Genomic DNA, 26,476 nt, shown 5'->3' on the forward strand with positions numbered 1-26,476 from the left:
CACGGGGCGGGGGGAAAGGCGCTAATTAGGGGGTTGTTGTTAAAAACAGAAAAGCAAAGCCCCGCGCGCGCTTCCCCGGGGGATCGGGCGAAGCGTCGCCGGGTCTGCCCCACCCTCGCGTGCAGGAGTTTGCAAACGCTCCCTGCCCGCCAGAAGGGAGTAGCTTTCAGCACAGGAGGCCGGCTAATTATTAATCAGCCGTTTGCCTCGGTGCCTCGCGTATACTTGGCGTGCTCGAATAGCCACGCAAAAGCTTAAATTAGATTTATTTTTAAATGCGCAACGCCATCCATAGAAATGCACCAAGGCTATCAAGCTAACCTATTTATTTGGGGGGGGGGGGGGAGACAACACATGCATGTATGCCTTATTCCGCTGCTGCCGGCCTCCCCACCCGGTGCAAGGCGGTTTGCACGACAAATTTGCAACAGCTGAGGATGCGCACCTCGCTGATTCGGGAGCAAGACCCGCTGGATTCAGTAGGCCTTACCTCTGAGTAGAGGCTGCGCTGTCAAAATCTTAAAACGCCTTGCCAAGAGGCCTCCCAAGCAGATAAACAGCTATGTGTTGTTTTTTTAAAGACACCTGAAGGCAACTCAAGGAAGCTGTGTGTTGTTTTTACTGTTATTTTTGTTGGCAGCTGCCCAGAGTGGCTGGGGCAACCCAGTTAGATGGGTAGCATATAAATAATAGAATTATTATGAGGAAGCTCCTGTTTTTACAAAAAATTTTTGTTGGGAGCTACCCAGAGTGGCTGGGGCAACCCAGTCAGATTGGTAGTATATAAATAATAAAAGTATATAAATAATAAAATTATTATTATGAGGAAGCCTCTGCACACGGGGGCCACAGCTGTGGCATCCTCCCAATAGCCAGCTAGATCCCTCTGGGAAACACAGGAACAGTGCTTTTTTTGGGGGGGGGGGACGCAGGAGTACGCATAAACATTTTGTGAATCTAACAGGTGAAGAAACTAAAATTCTTAAAGAATTAAAAAAACTATAACATTGTGATTTTCTTGAGTCAAAATGAGAGTAACCCAAACATTTTTTTTTTTTTAGAAAAAAGCGTTGCGCGGGACATAAGAGTAACAGTATGCTTCCCCTTTATTCCCCCCCCCCCCCCGCAGCAACCAGTAATCAGAGGCAAAGAATCTCTTGCTGTGGAGGTAAACATTGGCTTCCTCCTCCTCCAGCAATTTATCTAATGCCCTTCTGAAGCCATCCAAGATGGAGGCTATTACTACTCTGTGGAAGTACTGTATGTGTTGTGTGTTGAAGAAGTGCTCCCTTCATCTCCTTTGTGCAGTGTGAACACCCAACCTCACAATCCACATACACCTCTGTTCATAGGAGCCAACTCCTGGGGGCCGATAAATAAAATATTTGAGGGGGCTGGGCCCCTGCAAAGTTGATGGGCATTGCCAATCAAAAATTTGTATGTGTGTGTGTGTGCTGTATTATGCGATCAGTTATGCGGGGTGGGGTTTACTTGCACTCCCCCCTCAATATTTTATTCAAGATGGCACCCCTGCTTCTGTTGGTGGGCGATAAAAGATGGGTCTCATCCTGTTTATTCAAGGGCATTGTGATTTCAGCTGCAGTCCGGCAAACTTCCTCAGGGTCTCTCGCCTGATATTTCTTCTCCCATCTCCATTTTTATGGCATATGGTATGCCATAAAATTATAAGTGTATTTTTGGAGGTGTTCTTGGCATCTATCAGCTGTGCCGCCTTGAATAAAATATTAAGAGTGGCCCGATAAGCCCTGCCCTGCACAATCAACCACATGATCACACACACCATTTGAATGGCCATGCCCATTAACCTTTAGGGAGGGAGGCCCCTAAAAAAAATTATTGGGGGGCAAAGGGACCTCAGCCCCTAGGAGCTGGCTCCTATGGCATCAGTGGTTAAAAAAGAAGTGTGCATGCACACGAAAGCTCATACCAAAATAAAAACTTAGTTGGTCTTTAAGGTGCTACTGAAGGAATTTTATTATTTTACTTATAAACCAGTTAACCATCAAGGGGTGTAATGGAAAGTTGGCACAGTTAATTCCATAATTTGCTAGACTTTTGGGGAGTTTATTATTTTTCAGTTTTAATACAACTGCATACAGTAGTAAATCAGCTTGCAGCCTAAAAGCCCGGTGTCTCTGGAAGTCGTCCTCTCCCCAAAACCAAGGCAACTCCAACTAATACAATGCTGGCAGTAGCAACCTAGAGTCTCAGGCAGAGGCTTGCACTTTACCTGCTACCTGCCCTGCCCCTTTTTCTTAACTTTGTAAGATCTAAGCCTAAAACCATCTACATGCAAAGCCTGTGCTATACAGTGGAACCTCGGTTTATGAATTTTCAGTTTACGAACGCCGCGGACCCATCTAGAACGGATTAATTCACTTTCCATTACTTTCAATGGGAAAGTTCGCTTCAGTTTATGAACAGACTTCCATGCTTCCATACACCCATGCTTCTGGTTAAGTACGCTTCAGGTTGAGTACTCCCCGGACCTGTCTGGAACGGATTAATCCACTTTCCATTACTTTCTATGGGAAAGTTCGCTTCAGTTTATGAACGCTTCAGTTTATGAACAGACTTCCGGAACCAATTGTGTTCATAAACTGAGGTACCACTGTACCACTAAGATGTGTCCTAGGCCAGTGTTTCTCAACCTTTTTTGGGCCAAGGCACACTTGTTCCATGAAAAAAATCACGAGGCACACCACCATTTAAAAAGTTAAAAAAATTAACTCTGTGCCGCCCTATATTGACTATATAATTATGACTAAGAAACACTTGCCAATTGCTGTGTTGGTTGCAATCTCCTGTAATAAGGCTTCACAAGCCGCTGATTTCTCTGCCAGCACAATCCTTTGCTCAGCAAGTTTCAGGTTGAGCTCATCCAGCCAGCTTCTTTAAGTTTGTCTAAAACCACCCTCCCGTGGTGGTGGCTGTTGAAAGCTGCGCTCGCCCCGCATCGTGACCCGGCCGGCTTCCTTTCCGGCGGGAAAGTGTTGGTTATTGGTGGCCGCCAGGCACGTGACAATGCAAATCGCCCTTCTCGTCGCCGCACGTCGCGGCACACCAGCCAGTGTCTTAGGGGGTTGTTGAGAAACGCTGTCCTAGGCACAGAGCTCTCTCTCTCTCACACACACACAATTCAGTATAAGGTAAGAGGAAAATAACCACCCAAGCTTATTAGAAAACTACTGTAGTGGTTCAGCATAAATGGGCAAACGTCTAAGCTGGCATCATTGCTCGCCCTGTTCTGCTGAGCTGCACTAGCTCTAAGCAGGGCCCATGGGATAGCTGTACCTAACCGTTCATTGCTCCTGGCCTCCCCCCAGGTCAGAGAGTACTAAAAATGTTTTAAGAGCCTCAAAGGACCAGCCTTCCTTGCCTGCAGTGTTCTGGTGTCTCTCTCCTTCTGCAGCCAGTATCGTGCCCTCCAGGGATAATCATAGCAAGTGTCTGCTAGGGCTGGAATGGTTAGGTCAGCTTTCCTCATTGGACATGCTGGTTGCAGCTGATGGGAACTGCATCTGGTGGGCACCAGTGTGAGGAAGGCTAGGTTAGTTGAATAGTCAGTTTGATGAGTTTTTTTAAAAATCCTTTGAAAGACTTAAGCACGTGCCCCATTTAACCGAGAAGCATATTTTATATTTTTAATACTAGCGCAGACTAAAGCTGCAGATCTTTGAAGCATTCTCCCTTCTCTCACAACAGAAGCAATGTCTCTTCTAAGAAGATAATGCCAGCTACAAGACTATGCACAGTATCATCATAATTTCTGTATACTGTACTGCGGACAAGAAAGTCCTGGGTAGTATGCTCAGAGTACAACTGAGATGCAACGGCAAGAGGCATTTCTGCCTTATGGAGGGCACTGCCGTTGTTACAAGAGAAGAACGGTTTAATGACTTATTTGCTCGTGGCCTTCCTTTTGGCAGATACTTATGTAGTTGCCTTCTTGACTAAGTCTCAAAGGACCTGGGAGTGGGAGAAAGTGCAGAGCAGCATAATTTTGTCATCCTCCAATTCACGCTGCTTCAAATCCGTTGGGATCCCAGATTGAAAGGCATCAATGCAGGTGATGATGGCACTGATTCTGCATTTAACCAACAAGCACACTTGGAACTTCTTGTTGGAAAGGTTTCCCCCCAAAATGTTGCGGAGTACAGTGAGCCCTGAGTGCTCACTGGAAGGACAGATCATGAAGCTGAGGCTCCAATACTTTGGCCACCTCATGAGAAGAGAAGACTCCCTGGAAAAGACCCTGATGTTGGGAAAAATTGAGGGCACTAGGAGAAGGGGACAACAGAGGACGAGATGGTTGGACAGTGTCCTCGAAGCTACAAACATTAGTCTGACCAAACTGCGGGAGGCAGTGGAAGACAGGAGTGCCTGGCATGCTATGGTCCATGGGGTCACGAAGAGTCGGACACAACTAAACGACTAAACAACAACAACAACAACAGACCACCTTCCGGTATTTGGCCAAGGAATGCCGCCAGGGATTCTGCCAAGCATATCCCTCCTGCAACATGGTAGCCAACATTTTTGCACAACAACTTCTGAAGCATGTGAAAGAAACTGGCCTGTGTTTGGAAACACACCAGTTCAAGAAATAAACTGACACATGAAAGAGCTTGTTTCAATCTGGGCAAACCTGCAGTTTATAGAAGTCCATGGTATATATTATGATAAATATGGGAAACAGAAGCTCATAGTGATAGCCTAGAACAGCGGTCTCCAAAGGGTGTGGCAGGAGAGGACAGAAAGCATGGCAAGAAGATTCAAAGCCAATCAGTATTGTATTTTGGGAATGATTCATGTTCTTATGTAGCTGCATTGTTCTATACCTTCTGGATGTCCCATGATCATATTATAAAGTAGTTGTGTTCTATGTTATAAATCAAGTACTGCTAGTTGTTGTTTATTTTTGTTTTCCAATATATTTTCTATAAATAAAAAAATTGGTGTGGTGCAAGCAAGTTTTTATTCTGAAAGTGTGGCCCAGAGAAAAAACTTGGTTAACTACTGGCTTAGAAAGAGGGACTGATTAAATTTCATGTAGTATTCATGAGTTTTGTTACCCCTCCCCTCTTTTCCTCAGTTCTTGTTATAGAAATGAGTGCTTTATATCTGGTTGATGCTGTGGAGAACTGAAAAAAAATAATTGTAAAACTATTATGTTGATGGTTCCTTAAAAATTTTTTTTGCCTGCTCCTCATGAACTGGCAAAACCAAAAAGATGCTAGTTTCCTTATAAATGGAGCTAACAAAAATGTCAAAAAATAAATTCAGCTTGTCATTTTTGCCTGAATAAATTATACTTTTAATATATTGGACACGATAATTCTATGGTAAAGTTATATGTGGCCGCCAGAACCATATAACACCGGTCCTGAGAGATCTGCATTTGCTCCCAGTACGTTTCCGAGCACAATTCAAAGTGTTGGTGCTGACCTTTAAAGCCCTAAATGGCCTTGGTCCAGTATACCTGAAGGAGCGTCCACCCTCATCTTTCAGCCCTGACACTGAGGTCCAGCGCCGAGGACCTTCTGGTGGTTCCCTCATTGCGAGAAGTGAGGTTACAAGGAACTAGACAGAGGGCCTTCTCGGTAGTAGTGCCTGCCCTGTGGAACACCCTCCCATAAGCAGCTATCCTATTTTTAAAAGACATCTGAAGGCAGCCCTGTTTAGGGAAGTTTTTAATATTTAATGCTGTATTGTTTTTAACACTCGATTGGGAGCCGCCCAGAGTGGCTGGGGAAACTCAGCCAGATGGGCGGGGTATAAATAATAAATTATTATTATTGTTGGGATTCTGGAAAGCAAGGAGTTAATAATACTCTCAAGTCGTTCTTATTCTCTGGGTGCCAGCCCACTGCAGCTACATGCTGATTGCTGTGTAGTCATGAATCATGCTGTAAAGAGAATGTACTTTCACTTTGAGTTTGAGTGCGAGAGAATGAGATGAGAGAGCTAGGAGGCAGGAGATCTGTGGAGGAGTGTTTAGAGATAAGAGCGCTGCTAACATGCAGCTAAGTTCAGTTGGTTTTACTGTTTTATGTTAAGCTTCTGTAAATAAAGTTATGTTAGTTTAGAAGCTACTGTGTGCTTGATTTCTTGAAGACAACGACTGCTATCCGATTTCCATTTGCGCCATTACTCTGCTGGGTCCGAGAAGAGGAGGAATTTTAACAGACAGCTGGGAGTGTGCTGGGCACCATTATAGGTTGGCGGCGTGGGTCCGCGAGTGTTTTACGACCCACTAATGAACTTAGTGGGTCACTAATGAATAAGGGACCCAGGTGGCGCTGTGGTTAAACCACTGAGCCTAGGGCTTGCTGATCAGAAGGTCGGCGGTTCGAATTCCTGTGACGGAGTGAGCTCCCGTTGCTTGGTCCCAGCTCCTGGCAACCTAGCAGTTCGAAAGCACGTCAAAATGCAAGTAGATAAATAGGAACCGCTACAGCGGGAAGGTAAACGGCGTTTCCATGTGCTGCTCTGGTTTGGCAGAAGCGGCTTTGTCATGCTGGCCACATGACCTGGAAGCTATACGACAGCTCCCTCGGCCAATAATGCGAGATGAGCGTGCAACCCCAGAGTCGGTCACGACTGGACCTAATGGTCAGGGGTCCCTTTACCTTTACCTTTTAATGAACTTTATAGCACCACGATCATAAATACTTCAAGAATTATTACTTTTTGTTCCTAAAGTAAAAAGTGACCTTTGATACGTAAAAAGTGTTTTGTTTTAAATATCCCCCCCAAAAAGTGTTCATTCCCCAAGATTAAAATAAAAATTAAAAAAACCTACATGGCTTCAAAATATCCAGAAATGTTACATCTCTGTGCTGAATAAATAATGTCAACTGGAGGAACCCCAACTGAGTTGCAGCTCAAGTTCAAGTTGTCCATTGTCATAAAGAAATAGTAAGAGTAGAAATGGGAACTGATTCTTACTTCATTTTTGCAAATATGGTAATTTTTTTTAAAAAACAAAACCCATCATTTTGGGTATTTGAATAATGGAATAGCAACATGATGATTCAGGCAGATATGTCTGCATATGTATCAATATTTTAGGTGCACCGATTGTGTTTTAAAAATACTATGGCAGTTGTTAGATCAACAGAAATCTCAGTCTTCATATACATGTGCTTTCTCGCCCTTCTGATCTACATTGGATGAGCCTTGGAGAAGGTTGTAGTGGGGAAAGAGCAGGCACCCCCAAACTTCGGCCCTCCAGATGTTTTGGGCTACAATTCCCATCATCCCTGACCACTGGTCCTGCTAGCTAGGGATTCATGGGAGTTGTAGGCCAAGACATCTGGAGGGCTGCAGCTTGGGGATGCCTGGGAAAGAGCAACAAAAGGAGATGTCTTAGGTCTCACTTTTGCCACCATACAGATGAGCCAGGAAACAGAATTTGCAATTCCAGGAAGAATTTTTATTGAACGATCTCTGCCCATAATAAATAGAGCCATAGAACAGAAAAACGGGGAGGAGACTCACTGCACAACAAGGATGGCAGAGTCACAGGGCATCTTCAGCATCCCAACAACCCCTGTTTCAGCCTTTTGTAACCTGGTGCCCTCCAGAGGTTTGGGGAGTTGTACTCCAAAAACTCTAGTGTGCACCAGGTTGCAAAAGGCTCCCCTAGTTTGTTGCTGAGCTAGTGTCTCTTGTCCACATCAGAGGCTGCACCTTATTTTCTACCGTAGATTGTTTCCCATTGCCTTATCTCAGCTTTGACCTATATTTTACATAAGGACAGGGAGACACAACAAGCTGGGTTGAGGGAGACAGATGGCTGAGCCCAGGAAGGAAGGACAGCTGGATGACTGAAGTGGGTGTGACGAGAGAAGGAAGCATTCTGGTCACTGCGTCAAGGAGTGGATAATGTCCTTTACTAGCATGGTGCTAATCAACATCTTCTCGCTGTTGATAGTGAGCTGTGCCACACTGCCCGCCTTCTTCTCCAGCATGATGAGGATGAGACTTCCACTGCTAACTGTCTTGGCGGCGAACCTGTTCAGAAGAAAACAACCCAACAAGAAGGTGACTACACGTCACAAGGTTTAGTATGGTACAGTAGTTAGAGCAGTGTTCCTCAAACTTGGGTCTCTAGCTGTTTTTGGACTATAATTTCCATCACCCCTGACCACTGGTGCTGTGAGCCAGGCATGATGGGAGCTGTAGTCCAAAAATAGCTACAAGTTTGGGAAACCCTGTTAGTGCAATTTCCCCAGCCTAGTTTCATGTAGTTGCTTTGGACTGCAACTCCCATCAGCCCCAGCCAGCATGGGTTGGGAGAAGTAGTTCAAAACAACTGCAGGGCACCAGGTTGGGGAAGGGAAGTTCAATTCCCCACTGTGAGTCCTGGAAGACCTGCTCCCTGCCTTGCAGGCCTTTCTCCACCTGACTTTGGAAGGAGGTGCCCTGATTGATTCCAGCAAACACAGAAAAAAACCTGAGGTTGCTGAAGGGGTCACAGACCATCTCAGCTGTCTCTTAGTGCAGATGCAGGTTGTTGAGCCTGAGCTTCCATTGCTGCCACCGTTGGCAGCAGCTACACTCCATGCTTATGATAATGTTTTATTCTTTTGTTAGTTGTGCTGTTTTAAATGTGCATTTTATATTTACCTTGCTTTAGCAATGTTTTCATTTCCCCCCATTTAACTCTGCTGTGTTAAATGTGCATTCTGTAGCTGACTTCCTTTGTAATGTACTATTTTGAAATCTTGTAAGTTAATAATTTAGTTTCCTGTTAATTATGTTGCTTTGTTTGCTTTATATTTGGTTTTCTTCAGTAATGTTTTATTCTGCATTTTTATTTGATGTTTTAATTGGTTGTAAACTGCTTTGAGATTTTTTTCTTAAAAATATAAAGCCATATAGAAATGAAATTATTATTAATAATAATCCCTCCCTCACATCCCCAGTATGTTTGCATTTTTATTGGGCTGTTTATACCTAAAGAACATTTGCCCAAAAGAAGACGTCAAAAGATCCACTGTGCCTTTCTTTAGTTTGGCCTTTGGTTTCCACCAAGAAGAAGCCCCAAAAAGAATAGCACATAAAAGTGGTTTGAAACCTGAGGAATGAGTCTAGATTTTTATGTCTATGCAGAAAATGCTAGGACAATAGAGATTACAGTCCCTAGAGAGGTACGGAATGCTAAGAGACTATAGAGAGGGTGGTGTTGCTAGGAAGCAAAGATCAATCCACTTCCTCTCTCAAGGGCAACCAGCTCTAGACTTTAAGCGCCCTAAGATATTCTTACACTAAAGGCTGCTAGATCCAGAATTCAGGGGGGGGGAATGGAATGCTGATGTTGCAAAACTTCAGACCTGTGAGGCTCTGAAATGTTACAATTAGGGGGAGATTTGCTCAACACTAGGTAGACAGTAATTTAATTGCCACAGCTGTAACGTGTGGCATAGTTAAGAGTCCTGGCTTTGTGTAGCTTCCACATTTCCTTTGTTCCATCAAAGTCTGGAACTACAGCTGCAAATTTGTGGGCATCAAGGGCAAGTATTTGAGAACAGAACCAGTAATAGAAGTTGTCAGACATCCAGATGGGGATTGGAAGTGACCCAAGAAAGCAAATATGGGGTTAGGACAGGGATGGAAAAATGGAGGCCCACCATGTGTTGTTGGACTACAGTTCCCATCAGCCCCAGCCATTATGGCCAATGATGAGGAATGATGGGAGTTGTAGTCCAGCAACCTCTGGCAGGCCACAACCCTCACTATTTAGAAGAAGCAGAGACAACATTGATCTTAGCATATGGCAGCCATCTCCTCACCGATACTCCTTATCTGAGCCACAAGGCACACGGCTAACGTTGGCTGCAGATGTCACCTGTTGCACAATCACGTGGTCACTCTGGCATTTGTCAGGTAGAGTCAACTTCTCTGTGATTTCACTCATCCCTGTTAGCTTCCCTGGAGGACAGAAGGTAGAAAAGGGGGAAAAAAGAACAGTAGACATCTGGATGGAGACAAATTCATCAAATGGCAGTGTATGACTTGGGAGGAAAGGGTCCAGGTTTCCATGGTGGAGATCTGTGCTATGCATAGCTTCCTGTCAGCTCCCACTTTGGGTTGCATATGCAGATCTGGAATTCCCATGCCCTAAAAACATTTGATAGTGTCAACTGAAGGATTTGAATTTCGCCACCCCATGTCTGCTTCTATCCTTGAGATCTGCAGGTCAAATGTCTCCAACTATTCATTATTATTTTTCTGGGCAACTCCACCCTATAGGATACCCTGCCCATGCCTCCAATGACAAAGGCATCAATGCAAATATCTGAAGCATACACATTTTCCTGTTGCAGCTTGCCCATGTTCTTAGGCCTGGAGGGGAGGCCCTTCTTGTCATTCCACCACCAAGAGAAGGGCATTACACTATATGGAGTTATGGAATAGGGTAGGGGAAGCCAACATGGCGTCCTGCAGATGTTGTTGGACTACAACTCCCATCAGCCCTGACCATTGGCTGTGCTGGCTGAAGCTGATGGGAGTTGGGAATCCAATAACACCTGGGGGCAGCAGCAGTGTTAGAGGCCTTCATGAACAGTGGCAGCACTATTTGTTGTGTTGTACCTTCCCAGTGTAGGTAGCTATCTGGACTTGCTTAAGGATGGCCCTGATCCTGAATATTTTGCCTAAACCTGTCCATATTCAACCTCTTACTTCTTATTGGATTGGGATTATTGTTGTCTACACTACAGATGGGTTCACTGACCACAGTTAGAACCAGATCTGCATTCAAAACCCTAAATCAGGCATCCCCAAACTGCGGCCCTCCAGAAATTTTGGCCTACAATTCCCATGAACCCTAGCTAACAGGACCAGTGATCGGGGAAGATGGGAATTGTAGTCCAAAACAACTGGAGGGCCAAAGTTTGGGGATGCCTGCCCTAAATCTAGGATTTGAACGCAGGCTTCCAAGGCAGAGCCAAGTGGAAAGATTTTCTGGACTGAATCACTTCAGACTGCAAATGTGGGAGGAGGATGTTGCATGATCAAAAGTTTCCATAGGAAAAAAAAAAGGGAGAATGTCAAGCAGAAAGCTAGGCTAAGCAGTTCTCCCTGCCATGCTAGTTTTCTACAGGCAGGATGGGTTTTTTTTTGGTTTTGGTTTTAAATATGCTTGAACATTCAAACATGTAATGCAACACCTGCAGTCCTATGTGATACTTGTTGGGAAAAGATTCGCAAGTTGATTCTGATGAATATCAAACCGACCTTTGGTTTTGCAATACAATTGGGTGGTTACACTCCACTGTGAATAGCAATTTCTATTTATTTTATTTATTTGCCAACGCATCTTATAGGCTTGCGGGACAGACTTAAGAGCTTCTGATTGCTGCAGAGAGAGCTTACAAGATCCAGAGTTCAGGGCAATTCTAGTTTGACACACCCTACCCTGGTCTATCCAGGATCTAAATGAGTCCCCATTGTAGCTTAGCTGGACAAGAGGTACTGATGGGGGGCTATCTGAAGAGAAGACATGAGATCGGTGTGTGTTGTAATATCTATATAAGCCAAGAGTTTCCAAATGGAAGTGTATGTGTCCAAGGGGAGGGTATAGGTGTATTTTCGTGTGTGCTCTTTAATCTTCAGGAAAGGACCCTCTCCCCACCCTACAGGATTATATTTCTAGCGTTCTTACGAACAGCCATTCCAAGCAAGTAGGCTTTGGGTTCATTGTCCCAGAAAGCCCCCTGCTTGCAGAAAGTGGTGTGCAGCTTGGAGTGTTATTAGAGGCAGTGGTGCCTGGATGCTGGGTGTTAACATGCCGAAAAGGCTGCCTTGCTGGACCATGCGCAGGGAGTTTCGTCAGCCGACGGGATGCCAGGTGCTCTGCCAAGGTAAAAGGTGAAGGGAAGACAGAGGGGAAGGTACAAAAAGGGCTCAGGAGCAGGTCCACCTCTCTGCTGGTCTCTGTCGGTTGAGGAGCAGCATGCAAAAGTACATGCAACTCTACTGCAGAGACAGAAAACCTAGTGAACCAACAGAAACTTGTGGGCATTGGTGTCCTTACCAAAGCTTCAATGCCAAAACCTTTCCCTGAGAGCCTAGCAAACTGAGTTCTGAGGATGCTCCCTAGGTTGCAGTAACAGCTTGCCTGTTTGCCAGGGCCTATATATCCTTAGCCTCTGGGCTGGCTCCTAAATCAGAACAACATGCCCCTGATGCAAGGACAGCTGTGTGGGAGTGCCTGTGCTTTTGGATCTTGGCCCCTGTCCAGTTTTGATGATGCATCTTCCTCTAGCTCAAGACCAAGAATCTGTGGCCCTTAAGTCCAACTCTATTCAGCTCTAGCCAGCATGGGGTGACGGGAGACTCTAGCCTTAGCCCCCCCTTTATTCTTGTCTGCTGCTCTGGAATTCACCTTACTTCTGCCCAACTTGGATTGAGAGTCAGATCCTTTGGGTCCTCCCAACAAAGTTATTAAAGACCCAAGAACACCCCTTGCTTTTGGGTCAATACTTGGAAACTTAGCCCTGGGCCAAAATGTCATCCATCTTCTGTTGGAGTCTATCTCAAACTCCTCATAAACTCAGTAAACAAAGCTTAAAAATAGCCACCACCCTGGTATCTGGCACGCCTTCATAGGTTACACCAAACCGTAAGAACTTAAAACCAATTAGCTAATCAATATTAATTAATAACTGCTAACTTTACTGTCCTATTGCTGTGCATAGTGTCAATGTACAGCTGACACCCAACATCTGGGCAGTAGCTTCCTTAAAATTTGATATGGTGTAGAAATTATAATCATCCTTGCAAAGTTGAAAATAAATTTTTTGAAATAAATAAATGAATAAAATAAATAAATAATTTATAGCTCACCCATCTGGCTGGGTTTCCTCAGCCACTCTGGGCGGCTCCCAACAGAATATTAAAAACATGATAAAACATCAAACATTAAAAATTCCCCTAAACAGGGCTGCCTTCAGATCTCTTCTAAAAGTCAGATAGATGTTTATTTCTTTGACATCTGATGGGAGGGCGTTCCACAGGGCAGGCGCCACTACTGAGAAAGAGTTGCTAGTCTCCTAAATCAGACTTCATCCAGCTGGTGCCCTCCAGATATTGTTGGACTACAACTCTCATCAACCCCAGGGGGCTGATGGGAGTTGTAGTCCAACAATCTCTAGAAGGCACCAGGTTGGCTAAGTCTTTCCTAAATGTTTCCCCATGTGTATTGACATCTGTAATAGGCTGGGGTGGGGGAGACCCAACAATTACTCCCTTCAAACAAGTTTTTTATACAACACTGGGTTAGCGGAGTTTGTAACCTGAAGCGTTTGTAACCCAAGGTACAACTGTAGTTACATGGAGACAATTCTTACTTGCTGGGGTGACAAAGAGCCTGCCAGGAAATCCTTTATTGCACTAGCAAGCTAGAAAGGTTACATCCTCCTGACCTCTATTCAGGCCCGGCTCTAGGTGCAGTCCCGGTGGCGCGCGGAAGCCATGCTGCGCACTGCAAGGGCAGGGGCACCGGAGCGATCTCTGCGCCTCAGTGCCAGGGCGCCCGACCTGCTCGAGACGGCCCTGCCTCTATTACCCTGTTTGCGACCTATTAACGGAGTTTGGTAGGTGGGGGCATGGAGAAAAGGGTCAAGGGATCGGGAAAGTAGCAGGAGAAATAGGGTGTGTCTACAGTGCAAATTGCACCAGGCTAAGGTTAGGAGAAGGATGTGTGTGTCTGTGGTGAAAGCAGTGCTAATTAAAGGCTCTGCAGCTAGTGGGTTGGGAAGAGTCCCCAGGGTAGAAGCAGGGCTATTACTACGGCTAGAAAAGGAGAGAAACTACCTAGTGGAAGCAGTGCTAGCACTACGGCTAGAAGGAGCAGACAGCAGCTGCAGCATCCACAGGAAGTAGCTACCTGTGCTGGAACTTACCCACACCCATCCTTAACAGTTGCTCTAAAGAAAAAGAAGAAGCAAGAATGCACAAGGCAGCGGAGGAGAACAAAACACATGATTAGCGTCAGCTGCCAACACAGCCCCCAACCAAAAGTGCTCCCCCCCATAGCCACAGCCAGCCCGAGCGGGTGATGGCAGCTCTTGAATGAATGGGAGCAGGGCCAAGAACGCCCTCCCTATGTGGGTCTCTCTCCCATGTCTCTCTTGCTGGCCAGTTACACCCGGAGCAAAAATTCATTGGAAATCACAGGAGTTGGGAAACTCTCTCACACCCACAAAAAGAGAAGCATTGTCTGCATGCAAAATGCAGCACAATCCTATATATGTTTACTTGGAAGTAAGGCCCACTATGCCCAGTGGGGCTTACTCCCAGGAACATGTGAATAAGATCGCATCCTTGATGTAGCAGGAAAACAGCCATGACAATTTTGAGTCTGGTAGCCTTTTTGTAGGGGGAAAGCACCCCACAGATGCCTATACTAGGGCGAGGCGGTGGGGGAGGGGAGGGAAGCCCGAATGGCCGAGGGCAATTCTCCCCATCTAGTATGATCTCGCTTCTCTTACAGGGCAGAGTGGGCCAACAGAGAAGAGGGCTGTGCAATCCAGTCTTCATTACCAAGCTCTGGGTTTGGAGCTTGCTGTCGAGAATCTGCCCTGCTTCCTTTTACAGCTGGGGGTTTTTTTTGGGGGGGGGGAAGAGGAGAAATAACACTTACCTTGCTCCTTTTTGAATTCATTCTCGCTCATGAAGACAGGAGCCATGAGCTCCCCCACTGGGGGCTGGATGGACACATAGAACTGGCGTGTGTGTGTGCTGGAAACAGAAAGAGAACAGGCAAGATGAGCTAACACAGGCATCCCCAAACTTCGGCCCTCCAGATGTTTTGGACTACAATTCCCATCATCCCTGACCACTGGTCCTGTTAGCTAGGGATCATGGGAGTTGTAGGCCAAAACATCTGGAGGGCCGCAGTTTGGGGATGCCTGAGCTAACACAAAGGGAAAAGCTTGGCTTCACCAATAATTCACCAAGAACAACAGGACAGTTCCTTAAGACCACTATAATCTATCCTGCAGCTATTATACCCTCGGCTAGTTATCTTACCTTTCCTACCCATAAGGATGGCTCAGAGAAGGCTAGTCCTTTAGGGCAAATGGGACACTGGCCCAATAACCTCAAACCCCCCCCCCCATCTGCCTGCCTTTTTACTTGCAACCAGTCCAACAGGTGGGCACTTTAAAATCTTACTTTCAAACACTTGTATTTTGTTCCCATTTATCTTTTTTTAACTTCGAATTGCTCTTCTATTGCTCTGCATAGCAATCTCTAACTTAAACCAAAATGTTGTGTCTGTGGTCTCACACATCTATCCATTTTGGGTGGCAGCTCCTTAAATGTGGAACTCATTGCCTCTATGTATTTGCATGAGTCAGTCTCCCTCCCACTCTATAAGAAGCAGATAACAGATATGTTATCTGTTTTTGCAGCCTCCTCCTAATCTGCAGATATATATATATATATATATATATATATATATATGTATGTATATAAAGTAAAACCAAAGCATATCACAGTGTCAGTTTGCATTTCTTGGTATGGAAAGTATTGATCTGATGTGCAGATATCTTTTCTATTCTAAGTAATTCAAGAGGGTTCTGGAAGCTTCCCTGTGTGAAAGAAACTGGTGTAATTTGGAAGTTTCTGGCTGAAACATAAGTTTCTATTCTGCCTAGAAACAAGGTGCAGGTTCATGATGTTTGGGTTATTCCTTCAGAGAAGCTGAGTACTGCTGACTTAAACTGGTTCTGTTATCTCTTTCTGTCAAGGACATGCTGACTATAATAATAAGGCCAAAAGGAGCCTGGGTTTCACTTTCTATCTCTCTTTCCTTCTGGTGTGGTGTTCTGTACATAGTATGCTTAGTGTTAAGGTTTTAATCTTATTGTAAGTTATTGCAAGTTTAAGTTAAGTCTACTGCAACTGGATTTTTTTATGGACAGTGCCAATCATGAATCTATTGGATTTGTGACTATTATGCTCATTTGCCTTCAGGAGCAGTAAAGCTCTGCTGGATGAAGTATTAATTGCCTCTGGTCTATTTTTGGGGAATCCTGCAACGTGTTTAAGTTTTTACTCTGTTAACTATACATTGGAATCTGCTCTGGATCAATATGAGTAGAATTCATGACATGCAGACCATTGACTAAAGTGACCTGCAGGGAGCTCTCTCATACACCCCCACCTGCTGCAAAAAAACAAACAAACAAACAAGTAGAAGTATAAATATTATTATTATTTAGTAGCAGCAACATACAGCTTATAGCACAGAAAGGATCGACCTATCAGTGAGGTAGCAAGGACAAGATAGACATGAAGCTGGCGGAGAGAATGGCAAAATATTGCTGTATATGGAGTTATTGTACTCTTGAAAGCAAAGCAAAGCTCCTGCTATTCTGTTATGGAGTAGATGCTTTGGTCTGCTCATTGCTGAGAACACAGCCATTGCTTTGTACAAAATGAAGGAGAAGAGGTACTCACCAGAGCTGGAAGCTGGCTGCCTGGGTCGAGTCACAAAAGTCTATGCCCATAGCAACACTGACTGTTTCACCAGGTGCCAGAGACTCTGCAAGCCCAGGAGAAAAGGACCCGAATGAGATGCTGGGGTGACCGTTGCCCCCAGCTTGCACCTTGCACCAGGAGGCTCCAAAGTACCTTAGGGTGGGTTCAACCACCCCTCCAGTTTCATTAAGCAATACATGTTGGACCTGCGTCAAAAAAGTCTGGGTACTCCATTCCAAACCCCATTTCCACTCAAATGTCAGTCAATGCTTTCTATGGCTACTGAATGCGCTGAGTCATCACTAGGCTGATTTTTGAGGATCAGCCCCACCACCACTTTATGGATTTTCCCCCTAGTGGGTTTTGGGGTGGGGTGGCACTTCTGAAAACTTCTGGTTTCCTGCAAGTCTGCAGATATTTCCCTCTGGTGCGATGGCCCCTATACCTAAACTTTAGATACAGTGCCAAAGTTGCTGTTCCAAATGGCCCAACTCTTGTGCTGTTGCGATTCTTTTCCCCAAGCCAAACAGCAGTGGTTCTAACCACAAGAGAGACAATCAGACTAGTGCATGGTGTAGTGGTTAAAGTGTTGAACTAGGATCAGAGTTTAAACCCCCATTCAGCCACAAAGCTCAGTGAGTGACTTTGGGCCCATCAGTTTCTTTCTTTCTCTCTTCTCTCTCCCACACACCTCACAGGGTTGTTGTGAGGATAAAAATGAGAGACAGAACCACGAGAAACACATAAGCTACCTCAAGTTCCCTGGAGAATAGGCAGGATATAAATGGAATAAAATACATAAATAAGCATCAGCTAGGCTTGCTGATACTAGTGATGCGGGTGGCACTGTAGGGACGTGGGTGGTGCTGTGGTCTAAACCACAGGGCCTAGGGCTTGCCGATCAGAAGGTCGGCAGTTCGAATCCCCGCGACGGGGTGAGCTCCTGTTGCTCGGTCCCTGCTCCTGCCAACCTAGCAGTTCAAAAGCATGTTGAAGTGCAAGTAGATAAATAGGTACCACTCTGGTGGGAAGGTAAACGGCGTTTTCGTGTGCTGCTCTGGTTCACCAGAAGTGGCTAGTCATGCTGGCCACATGACCTGGAAGCTTTACGCCAGCTCCCTCGGCCAATAGAGTGAGAAGAGCGCCGCAACCCCAGAGTCGGTCACGACTGGACCTAATGGTCAGGGGTCCCTTTACCTTTACCTAGGCTTGCTAGGGGGTAGGTAACATTCTCAAACCCAACTGACTACCCCAGGAGCCAGCGAAAAGCAAGAATTCAAAGCGCATGCATGTACGCATGCTCACATAGATCCTACCAATCTCCTTGAACTCCTGGACACGCATCCCTGAGAGTAGCTTGGGCTCATTCACATGGATGTTCTTCACCTCAGCAGCGGTGTTATTGGAGATCTGAATCTGCACAGCCACCATACGGGAATCAGGGGTGAAAGGCTGTCGGCTGAAGTAATACTCGACAGACAGCCCCTCTCCCGTCATGCGATGCAGCAGCTCATGCGTCTTTACTGCACCAAACCCAGGACTGATCATCTGCAAAGCAGGAGAGGAAAGAAGGAAGAAATGGGGAGATTCAGGCAGGCTGGCAATGCGACGAGGAGAGGCAGGATGGAAGGAGGAAGCCCAAGAAGGAACCAGAGGCTCCTTCCTAAATCCCCTTAGGAAAAAAACCAGGTATTTTAATAGCTTCTATTTTGGTTGGAAAAGTCGCCTTCCATACAAAAATGGGTTAATGATTTGTACTCCCTCTCCTTATCTGAAGTAGCACCGTATCAACATAAGCACAATTAACAGAAATACAAGAAGCATTTGGTCAGCCTTTCTTGAAATTTATGCATCACAGTTGGCCAGTGGTTTATATGGTCAAAACATCATATTCCCCTTTCCTACATTCCGTTTTTATTCTTTTGTTTGTATGCTACTTTATTCTTTGTATAAATGTATAATAAAATGTATAAAGTTAGAAATCAAAATCTGGGAACATCCGATACAGTTCTCACTGGAAGGCAGCATGGCATCTGCACAGCCGTGGCCAATCATGTGTCTTGCACAGGAACACAAGGAGCTGCCATATACTGAGCCATATCATTGGCCCATCTAGTTTTTTATCTACACTAACTGGCAGTGGCTCACTAGGGTTTCCCAGCCCAGAGACTTTCCTAGCTCAGTTGGGAGATGCCAAATATTGAACTCAGGACCTTCTGTTTACAAAATGTGCACTCTTATAAGTGAGCTATAAAGTTCCTATATAGTTTATACTAGCCACTTCAGATCTTGGACAGCACACCTGGGAGGCTTATTTTCCTGACAAAGACAGCTAAGGAAATTTACCACAGGGCCTCTAGCTTTCCCCAGCCACATAATTGTCAGGTCCTGCACCCTAAAAACCTCATTTAAGGTCCTATCAACAAAAAAGAACCATTGTGGAATAGGGCAGTACTGTATCCAACTAACTCATTCCATCAGTGCAAGGATTTCCACTTGTGCAAGAGGGCTGTCCCTCACTTTCCTATGTTCCCCGTACACACACCCCAAATCTGCTCTAAAGGATTGGGAGGATCCATGGAAGATATTCAGAGGGTGGTTGGGAGTGGGGAAGGAGAGGGAGAGCTGCCAGAACATTCATGTAGCATTATGTTAGTGCTTTGTTCAAATTTGCACTGAACTGTGATGCTCACTGGATGCCCTAGGGCCTAGGCCAGGCTTCCTCAACCTCGGCCCTCCAGATATTTTGAGACTACAATTCCCATCATCCCTGACCACTGGTCCTGCTAGCTAGGGATCATGGGAGTTGTAGGCAAAAAACATCTGGATGACTGAGGTTGAGGAAGCCTGGCCTAGGCCATCATACTCTCTAGGCCAAATCTGCCTCACAGGTTTGTTGTCAAACAGATGGAAGAAAGAATCATGCATTTTGCGAGCTTCTTGGAGGAAAGAGAAGATCTAAAAAGGTAGACAGATAAATAGAGAGATATATAAATAAATTGAGATCACTTACAGCAGCTGCTAGAGAAGTGTCAGTCAGGGTGAGCCCCTCGAGGTCGGTCACTAGGCTGGTGGAAACTGCGGGGCTGGAGGCAACTGACTGTGGGGGAGGGGGTGTGACTGTGGGGCAGAGAAGCAGGAAACAAAGGCGTTGATAAACTTCTAGATCCGCACTTTTCACAATTTGGGTTGGGAGGAGAGAATGGCAAGTCAACAAGACCTGCTCTATGGGGAAAAAGTGCTTAGAGTTAGATGCAAGCACGTGCACATACACACACAAACACAAACAGGGGTATACAGTCATACCTCGGTTTAAGTACGCTTCGGTTTGAGTACTCTCAGTTTAAGTACTCCGCGGACCCGTCTGGAACAGATTAATCCACTTTCCATTACTTTCAATGGGAAAGTTCACTTCAGGTTAAGTACGCTTCAGGTTAAGTACGGACTTCCAGAACCAATTACATTCATACTTCGGGTTACGTATGCTTCAGGTTGAGTACTCCGCGGACTCGTCTGGAATGGATTAATCCACTTTTCATTACTTTCAATGGGAAAGTTCACTTCAGGTTAAGTACGCTTCAGTTGAAGTACTCCATGGACCATCTGGAACAGATTAATCCACTTTCCATTACTTTCAATGGGAAAGTTCGCTTCAGGTTAAGTACAGACTTCTGGAACCAATTGTGTACTTAAACCAAGGTACCACTGTACAAAAAATGTCTCTCCAGCACCATGGACAGATCACCTGCTCTATGGCAACCTGTAAAGCAGTCGTTCCAAAACTTTGGCCAGGGCACAGAACATGAATTTAAGCATGGGTCCCCATGAGGCTCCAGTATGCTGCTGTGTAACAGTTGTCTCTCTCTACCAGGAGTCACTGAATGATCCAGTTGCAGACAGACCTGCTAAGCATAATTTGACCTCAGAAGAAGTCATCACCTGCTGCATCTCTGCAAAGACAGGCTTCCTCCCAGTGTCAAAGGAAACAGAGTGAATTCACAGCAGGTGACCTTCTTTGAAAGCAATCATTCAGACCCATCTTAGGACAACACAGGAACTTGTTGCCTTATAGCAGGGGTGGCCAACTCCCAAGAGACTGTGATCTACTTTCAGAATTAAAATCTGGCGTGGGGTTTGGCTCTAAGTTAGCTTTTTTAGGGAGAAGGAAAGGGGGGTGACCAGATTTGGTAACCTTTTTGGGGGGAGCACTGCCCAAATACTTTTCTTACAGGGGACAACAGAAACTTTTAGAGCTTTCTTGGGAGAGAGTTGCATAAAAGCACTCACAAAACTGTATGCCGCACGAACTCCTTTACCCACTCCATTAACCTACCTATCAAGATTTCTTAAAAAATACATGCCTTCATCCATTCTTAATGTGACACCTGCATCACCATTTTGGTAACCAACTGTTCGATATCAGGCAAGTACTGTGTCAGGGCCAGCTTCAGGGAATCCTTAAGATGCTCATCTGTCATGTTTGAACGTTGCATACTCTTTGTCATTTTTAAATATGAAAATGCAGATTCACACAAATAAGTAGAACCAAAACATGAGTGTAAAATTTCACTGCATCTTCTCAAATTTGGAAATTTCTGCCTGGGCACAAACTTCCAAAACAATTCTTCTTCTGCACGGGCCCTCAGAAAAATGTCATTTTTCAGAGTTAATACCTCATTTTCAAAGCTATTTTCCACAATGAGTAATTTGTACTGATAATGACAGCAATTTTTTAAATGTCCAAATCAGATTTGAATGGAAATGACACGTACTCTACAATTAATTCAATTTTTTGGAAGTCACCAAATCTTTTTTCTAACTCCAGAATAACAGAACCAATTTCAGCCACATACTTCTCTGTTTGAAAAACAAAGTCAGGATTTTTTCCCCAGATGGTCCTGCATATTAGGAAAGTGATCAAAAATTTTGGTTGTAAGGTCAGCCATCATTAGCTTAAATTTTGTTTTGTAGGATGAAACTATTTTAATCATGTCGTCGCCAATGCATTTACCTTTACCTTGTAGCTCAAGGTTCATATCACTAAGTTTACCTGTGAAATCAGGAAGGAAAGCCAGATCAAACAACCACTCATCATCTTTTTTAGGGGGGGGGACCCCAAAGTTGTTGACTTTTTAAGGAAAGGTTCCCCCGAGTTGTTGACCTTTTTTTAGGGAGCTGACACCACACTTACACATTATCTCTGCTTGGGAAAAGAAAACCTCAATATTTAAGCTACATAGAAGGTCTACCCTTTGAGTAGTGATTTTAAAAAGAAAGAAACAGAAGACACAACATATACATGCAGTTTATTCTATCTCATTTTCTGAACTACTGCTATCATTTTCCATTTTCTCTTCCTCTTCCTTTTTGTCATTTTTCTCATGGACTTCTAAAAAACTGCTTTGGAGCAAAATGGGGAAAAAACTGTTTTTCCTCCCATTTTTCCCGCCCCCCCCAGGCCCTCATATACGGTAGGCCCTGTTCTAAGAGCTGCATTTTATAGTACTCACTTTATAGTACTCACTTTAGTGTTTTAAGCCCTAAATAACTTAGGCTTCACATAGCTGAAAGACCTTACAGGTGCAGAACCTCACAGGTGTTAAGATCAGCAGAGGGGGAGCTCTTGGGAGTTTCACAGCCCTCGGAATTTGGGAGGGGAGGTGGCCCAGATTGTATTCTCTGTGGAATCCCCTAAATTGTGGAATTCCCTCCTCACAGTTATGTGTTTGGCTTCTTCACTATTCAGTTTTTGGCAAAAGATGAAGATGAACCTCTCCACCTTTGAGATGTGTTTTTTCAGGGCCCACTCTATTCCTTTGATTGCTAACTGTTTTGAATTTTGAATTGTAACCCAATCTGGGACATGTTGGTAAAGGGTGTGTAATTAATGAAGATGAGTACAACAACAACAACAACATCAATGTGAAATAGTAGAAATTGCTTTAGGTATGTGCATACTTTTTTTTGTCACTAACACTAGTAATCAAGAGGAAAGGAGAGCAAATTTTTCAAGTTCAGAGGTCATCATGATTTCCAGCACTTATTTCCGCCCTGATACCTATGGCTGTTGTTTGGTGGTGATGGGGAGCTGGGAGGTAGTTTATTCCCATGAAAGCAAATGTGCTGACGTGTGGGGCTGGTATATACCAGGTTTCCCTGCCCCTTTGAGCCACTGGGAGCCAGCTAGGAGCACCCATCTCTCTCCCCCCCAAGCTGGGAGCCAGCTAGGAGCACCTATCTTCCCCCCCCCCAAAGCACCCATCCACCCCTCTCTCTTTCTCCCCCTTTGAGCCACTGGGAGCCAGCTAGGAGCACCCATCTCTCTCCCCCCCAAGCTGGGAGCCAGCTAGGAGACCCATCTCTCTCCCCCCCAAGCTGGGAGCCAGCTAGGAGACCCATCACTCCCCCACCCCCAGCTGGGAGCTAGCTAGGGGCACCCATCCACCTGTCTCTCTCTCTCTCTTTCTCCCACCCACCCCCCAGCTGGGAGGCAGCTAGAGCTCCCGCTTTCCTCCAGCTACTCACTCAGGCCCTGCTATGTCCTGAGGAAAGCAGAGCCATCCCACGCACGCACGCAAACTCACACACACCCCTCCCTCTCTGCCGGCATGAGGGAGGAGTAGCCGGGGAGCTCTAGGCAGGCAAGAGGGACGGGGAGCAATCCAGCCATTCTGTGCAATGCACTAACACAGTCACACACATACTGGTAAGCTCTGTATCGGAAAGAGGGAAGGGGCTCTCCCTGCAATTGCCCATGGTTATTGAGTTTTTTGTGGGGGAGAGACAAGAGTTCTTGAGGGTTTTTTTTTAGGGGGAGAGCTCTTTCTTTTCTTTTAGGCTGGCAGTCACTAAGGAACCCGCAATCTACCCAGGATCTACCAGAAACGTCCTGGGGATCTACCGGTAGATCGCGATCTACATGTTGGCCATGCCTGCCTTATAGCAAGTTGGATCATTGGTCCATCTAGCTCAGCTCCCTTTCCAAGGATTTCCAAGAAGAATGTTTCCAGCCCTAACCTACCTGGGGATGCTGAGGATTAAATCTGGGGTCTTCTCTCACCAGAGAACTACACCCCTTTCCCAAATTAGATGAGGCATGCATGCATTTAATTTGTCTGCTTTTGTTCTTCTAAAAATAGTTATTATGACACTTTCCCCCACCCCCAAATAAGGATCAGAGCTGCAGGTGTGTCAAGCCTGTTGCCCACACTGAGTCCTTGATGCAAACCTCTCCACTTCCCAGCTGCTATTTAACGCAGGAGTTTTGGGTGTCAATAGCTAATCCAGTTTCAGCTTACTTGGTCTACAGGCCATGGAAACCAAACACAGCATAAGCTTTATCAAGAGAGCCTCAGCAGTGAGAAAGACAAAATATACCTGCACACAAGTTGTACCTTTTAAAAGCAAAATATGACAAAACCCACTAATAAGCAGAAATAGTTTTTTAAAAACACGTTTTTGACTAAAGCAAGATCCTTGGCTGCATTTTCTGTAATCTTAGGATTCGAATCCACCATTAAAGTAGAAATGATTTCCCCAAGTGCAGAAGGGGTCAACTGCAACATTTGCCCTGAGCAATGTCAGGGGAAGGGGAAGATTTTTGCTGGGACCATGGTATGACGGGAATAGGTTAAGCCCAGTGTTTCTCAAACTTGGGTACCTAGTTGTGTTTAGACTACATCTCTCATCATCTGTACCTAGTCAGGGATGATGGGAGTTGTAGTCCAAAGACAGCTGGGGACCCAAGTTTGAGAAACACTGGGTTAAGCTCCTGAACATGCCCTGTGATTCTGACCATGAGTGTTCATTTATTTTATTGTTTACATACCACTGACAGGGCAAAATGGCTTCTAAGAGGTTTACAACTATGAAGTGAATTATTAAAATACTATGTTAAATACAGTCTAAATACTCAGTAATGAAAATAGTGCTAATTCTTGAAACCAGTGGCACCAGGCGAACTTTTAGGCCCCATCCACACTGTATGTTGAAAGCAGTATCATTACGCTTTTGAGAATCATGGTTTCCTCCAGAAAATCCTGAGAACTGTAATTTGTTAAGGGAGCTAAGAGTTTTCAGGAGACCCCTATGCCCCTCAAAGAGCTACAATTCCCAGTGTTTCCTGGGAAGGGGGAAACTGTTAAGGGGGTAAGACTTACAGTCATCTAGGTCGAGCAGGGAAATCTCTTTTACCCCTTTCTTGGGGGCTTTTGGAGCAGGTTTGCTGCTAGGAGGCTGAAAGACAAGACAGAGGAAAAATTAGAAAAGCGTTAACTTTGTGTTTTCCGCATTGGCACAGCCAGTGCTAAACCCAGTCAATTCTGCCAGGCACGGCACTCTTCATACTCTTCTGTGTCACACACCACTTGAAGGCAACATATTATATACTACTAAAAGTCAACTCTGATTCTTTGAGTGCCAGTCCTTATACAGCCATAACAGCACCATCCAGGCACAAGAGGGAGGCATGAACAGGCTTGGGGGAACAAATCACTCTTTAGAAAGGGACAAGCCCATAAAATTGCCCAATTGAGGACTGACCAAGCTTAGTGGCTGCACCAGAAGACATCGCTGGCAGATTTCATGACCCTGCGCCATTCTTCTGCCCACTCACCGTCCTTTTCTTTTTCACTTCCTTCTCCAAGTGGGGTTCCTCTGCTTCGGAGCCAGAATCGGACTCCGACGAGCTGCTCTCGGATGCACTGCCCTCCTCAGACGAGGATTCTGGGCCCCTTTTCATGGCCAGCACCTTTTTATTGCTCTGCTCTTCCTCCTCATCCTCCTCACTGGTGTTATTAGAAAGGAAAAAAAAAACAAGCCAATTGAGGCTTAGGCTGCATGCACTCCATATATTTAAAGCACATGAATCCTGGGATCTGCAGTTTACCCCTCACAGCGCCCTTAACCAACTAAGTCACATGCTTTAAGGGTATGGCATGTGTGCAGCCAGCCTTAAGCAGCTTCTCTGGGGCCTCCTGCTTCTTGGGGTGCAGCTGGGGGTTGTGGATTCTGCTGATCTGCATACTGCAATGTCATTGATCCAAATTCTCCAGCAATTCACTCAGCAGCTAGTGCATGCTTGTACGGATCTCTTCCCAGTTAGTTGCTCAGTTGCTAATGCTCAACATGAACAAAGGTTTGTGTGTTTTCTAACCATACCAACCCATAGGAGAGCATTGGTACCACCCACCTGCAGTCTGGAATGGTACACTCCCCTTTACCAACTCACTCTTCAATGTCCTTATTCTACTAGGTGCATAGATCAGTCTGCATGTCTGTACTTGTGTACACACACACACACACACACACACACACACACACACCACATATGTGTGCAGGCATGCAGTGTCTGCTCAAGACATTCTGCCGCCTGAGGCCTAAGAGAAGATGGCACTAGACGACAGGGGACCATCCACCTGTCAATCTTCTGACACCACGATGACATCAGGTGACCAAAGGATGTGTGGTCCCACCCACCTGTCCAAGCTGACCTGCGTCAAAGCAGAGCACTACAGAGCTGCACTCTCTGCTCATTGGCTGATAAGGAGAGAGTGCAATCCTGCTGGCTGTAAGGATCTGCTTCACCAGTGTGCCCTCTGTAGCGAATGTTCTGCCAAAGTGCCATGCAGCAGGATTGAACCCCATCCCTCTTGGCCATCATCCGACATCACCCAATGTAATCAGCTGATGGACAAGTGGGTATGGTTTGGGGGAAATGGCCTTGGAGGCAAACTTGCACCCCCTGGTGAGCCAAGATTGATCAGTGGACCAGAGGTTCCTCACCCCTGCGCTAATAGAATGGCTTTCTTGGATATGGCTCTGTCTGTCTGTCTGGAACTTTTATTTTATTTTATTTGGACACAGCATGCCCTTAGAAATGGGTGTTCAAAACTGCCTCTTTTCATCTGCATCTAATGCCATATAATTAGTTGAGTTTATATGCTGCCTTTCCACA

At 45.3% G+C, this 26,476-nt stretch overlaps 1 protein-coding gene across 1 annotated transcript in view; it reads right to left on the reverse strand.

Moving 5' to 3' along the window:
• Positions 1-7,339: 7,339 nt before the first annotated feature.
• AP3B2 (adaptor related protein complex 3 subunit beta 2) overlaps positions 7,340-26,476 on the reverse strand; it is a 48,379-nt gene continuing 29,242 nt past the window's right edge. The window contains exons 20-27 of the mRNA XM_060282744.1: positions 25,136-25,307; positions 24,681-24,756; positions 19,535-19,641; positions 17,838-18,069; positions 16,501-16,585; positions 14,678-14,775; positions 9,822-9,960; positions 7,340-8,040 (exon numbers count right to left, since the gene is read on the reverse strand). Coding sequence (XP_060138727.1) covers positions 7,890-8,040; positions 9,822-9,960; positions 14,678-14,775; positions 16,501-16,585; positions 17,838-18,069; positions 19,535-19,641; positions 24,681-24,756; positions 25,136-25,307 — 1,060 coding nt within the window. The 3' untranslated portion in view covers positions 7,340-7,889. The remainder of the gene's footprint in view (positions 8,041-9,821; positions 9,961-14,677; positions 14,776-16,500; positions 16,586-17,837; positions 18,070-19,534; positions 19,642-24,680; positions 24,757-25,135; positions 25,308-26,476) is intronic.

This window comes from Zootoca vivipara, chromosome 14 (genome assembly GCF_963506605.1).
Source record: "Zootoca vivipara chromosome 14, rZooViv1.1, whole genome shotgun sequence".
Classification (NCBI taxonomy): Eukaryota; Metazoa; Chordata; class Lepidosauria; order Squamata; family Lacertidae; genus Zootoca; species Zootoca vivipara.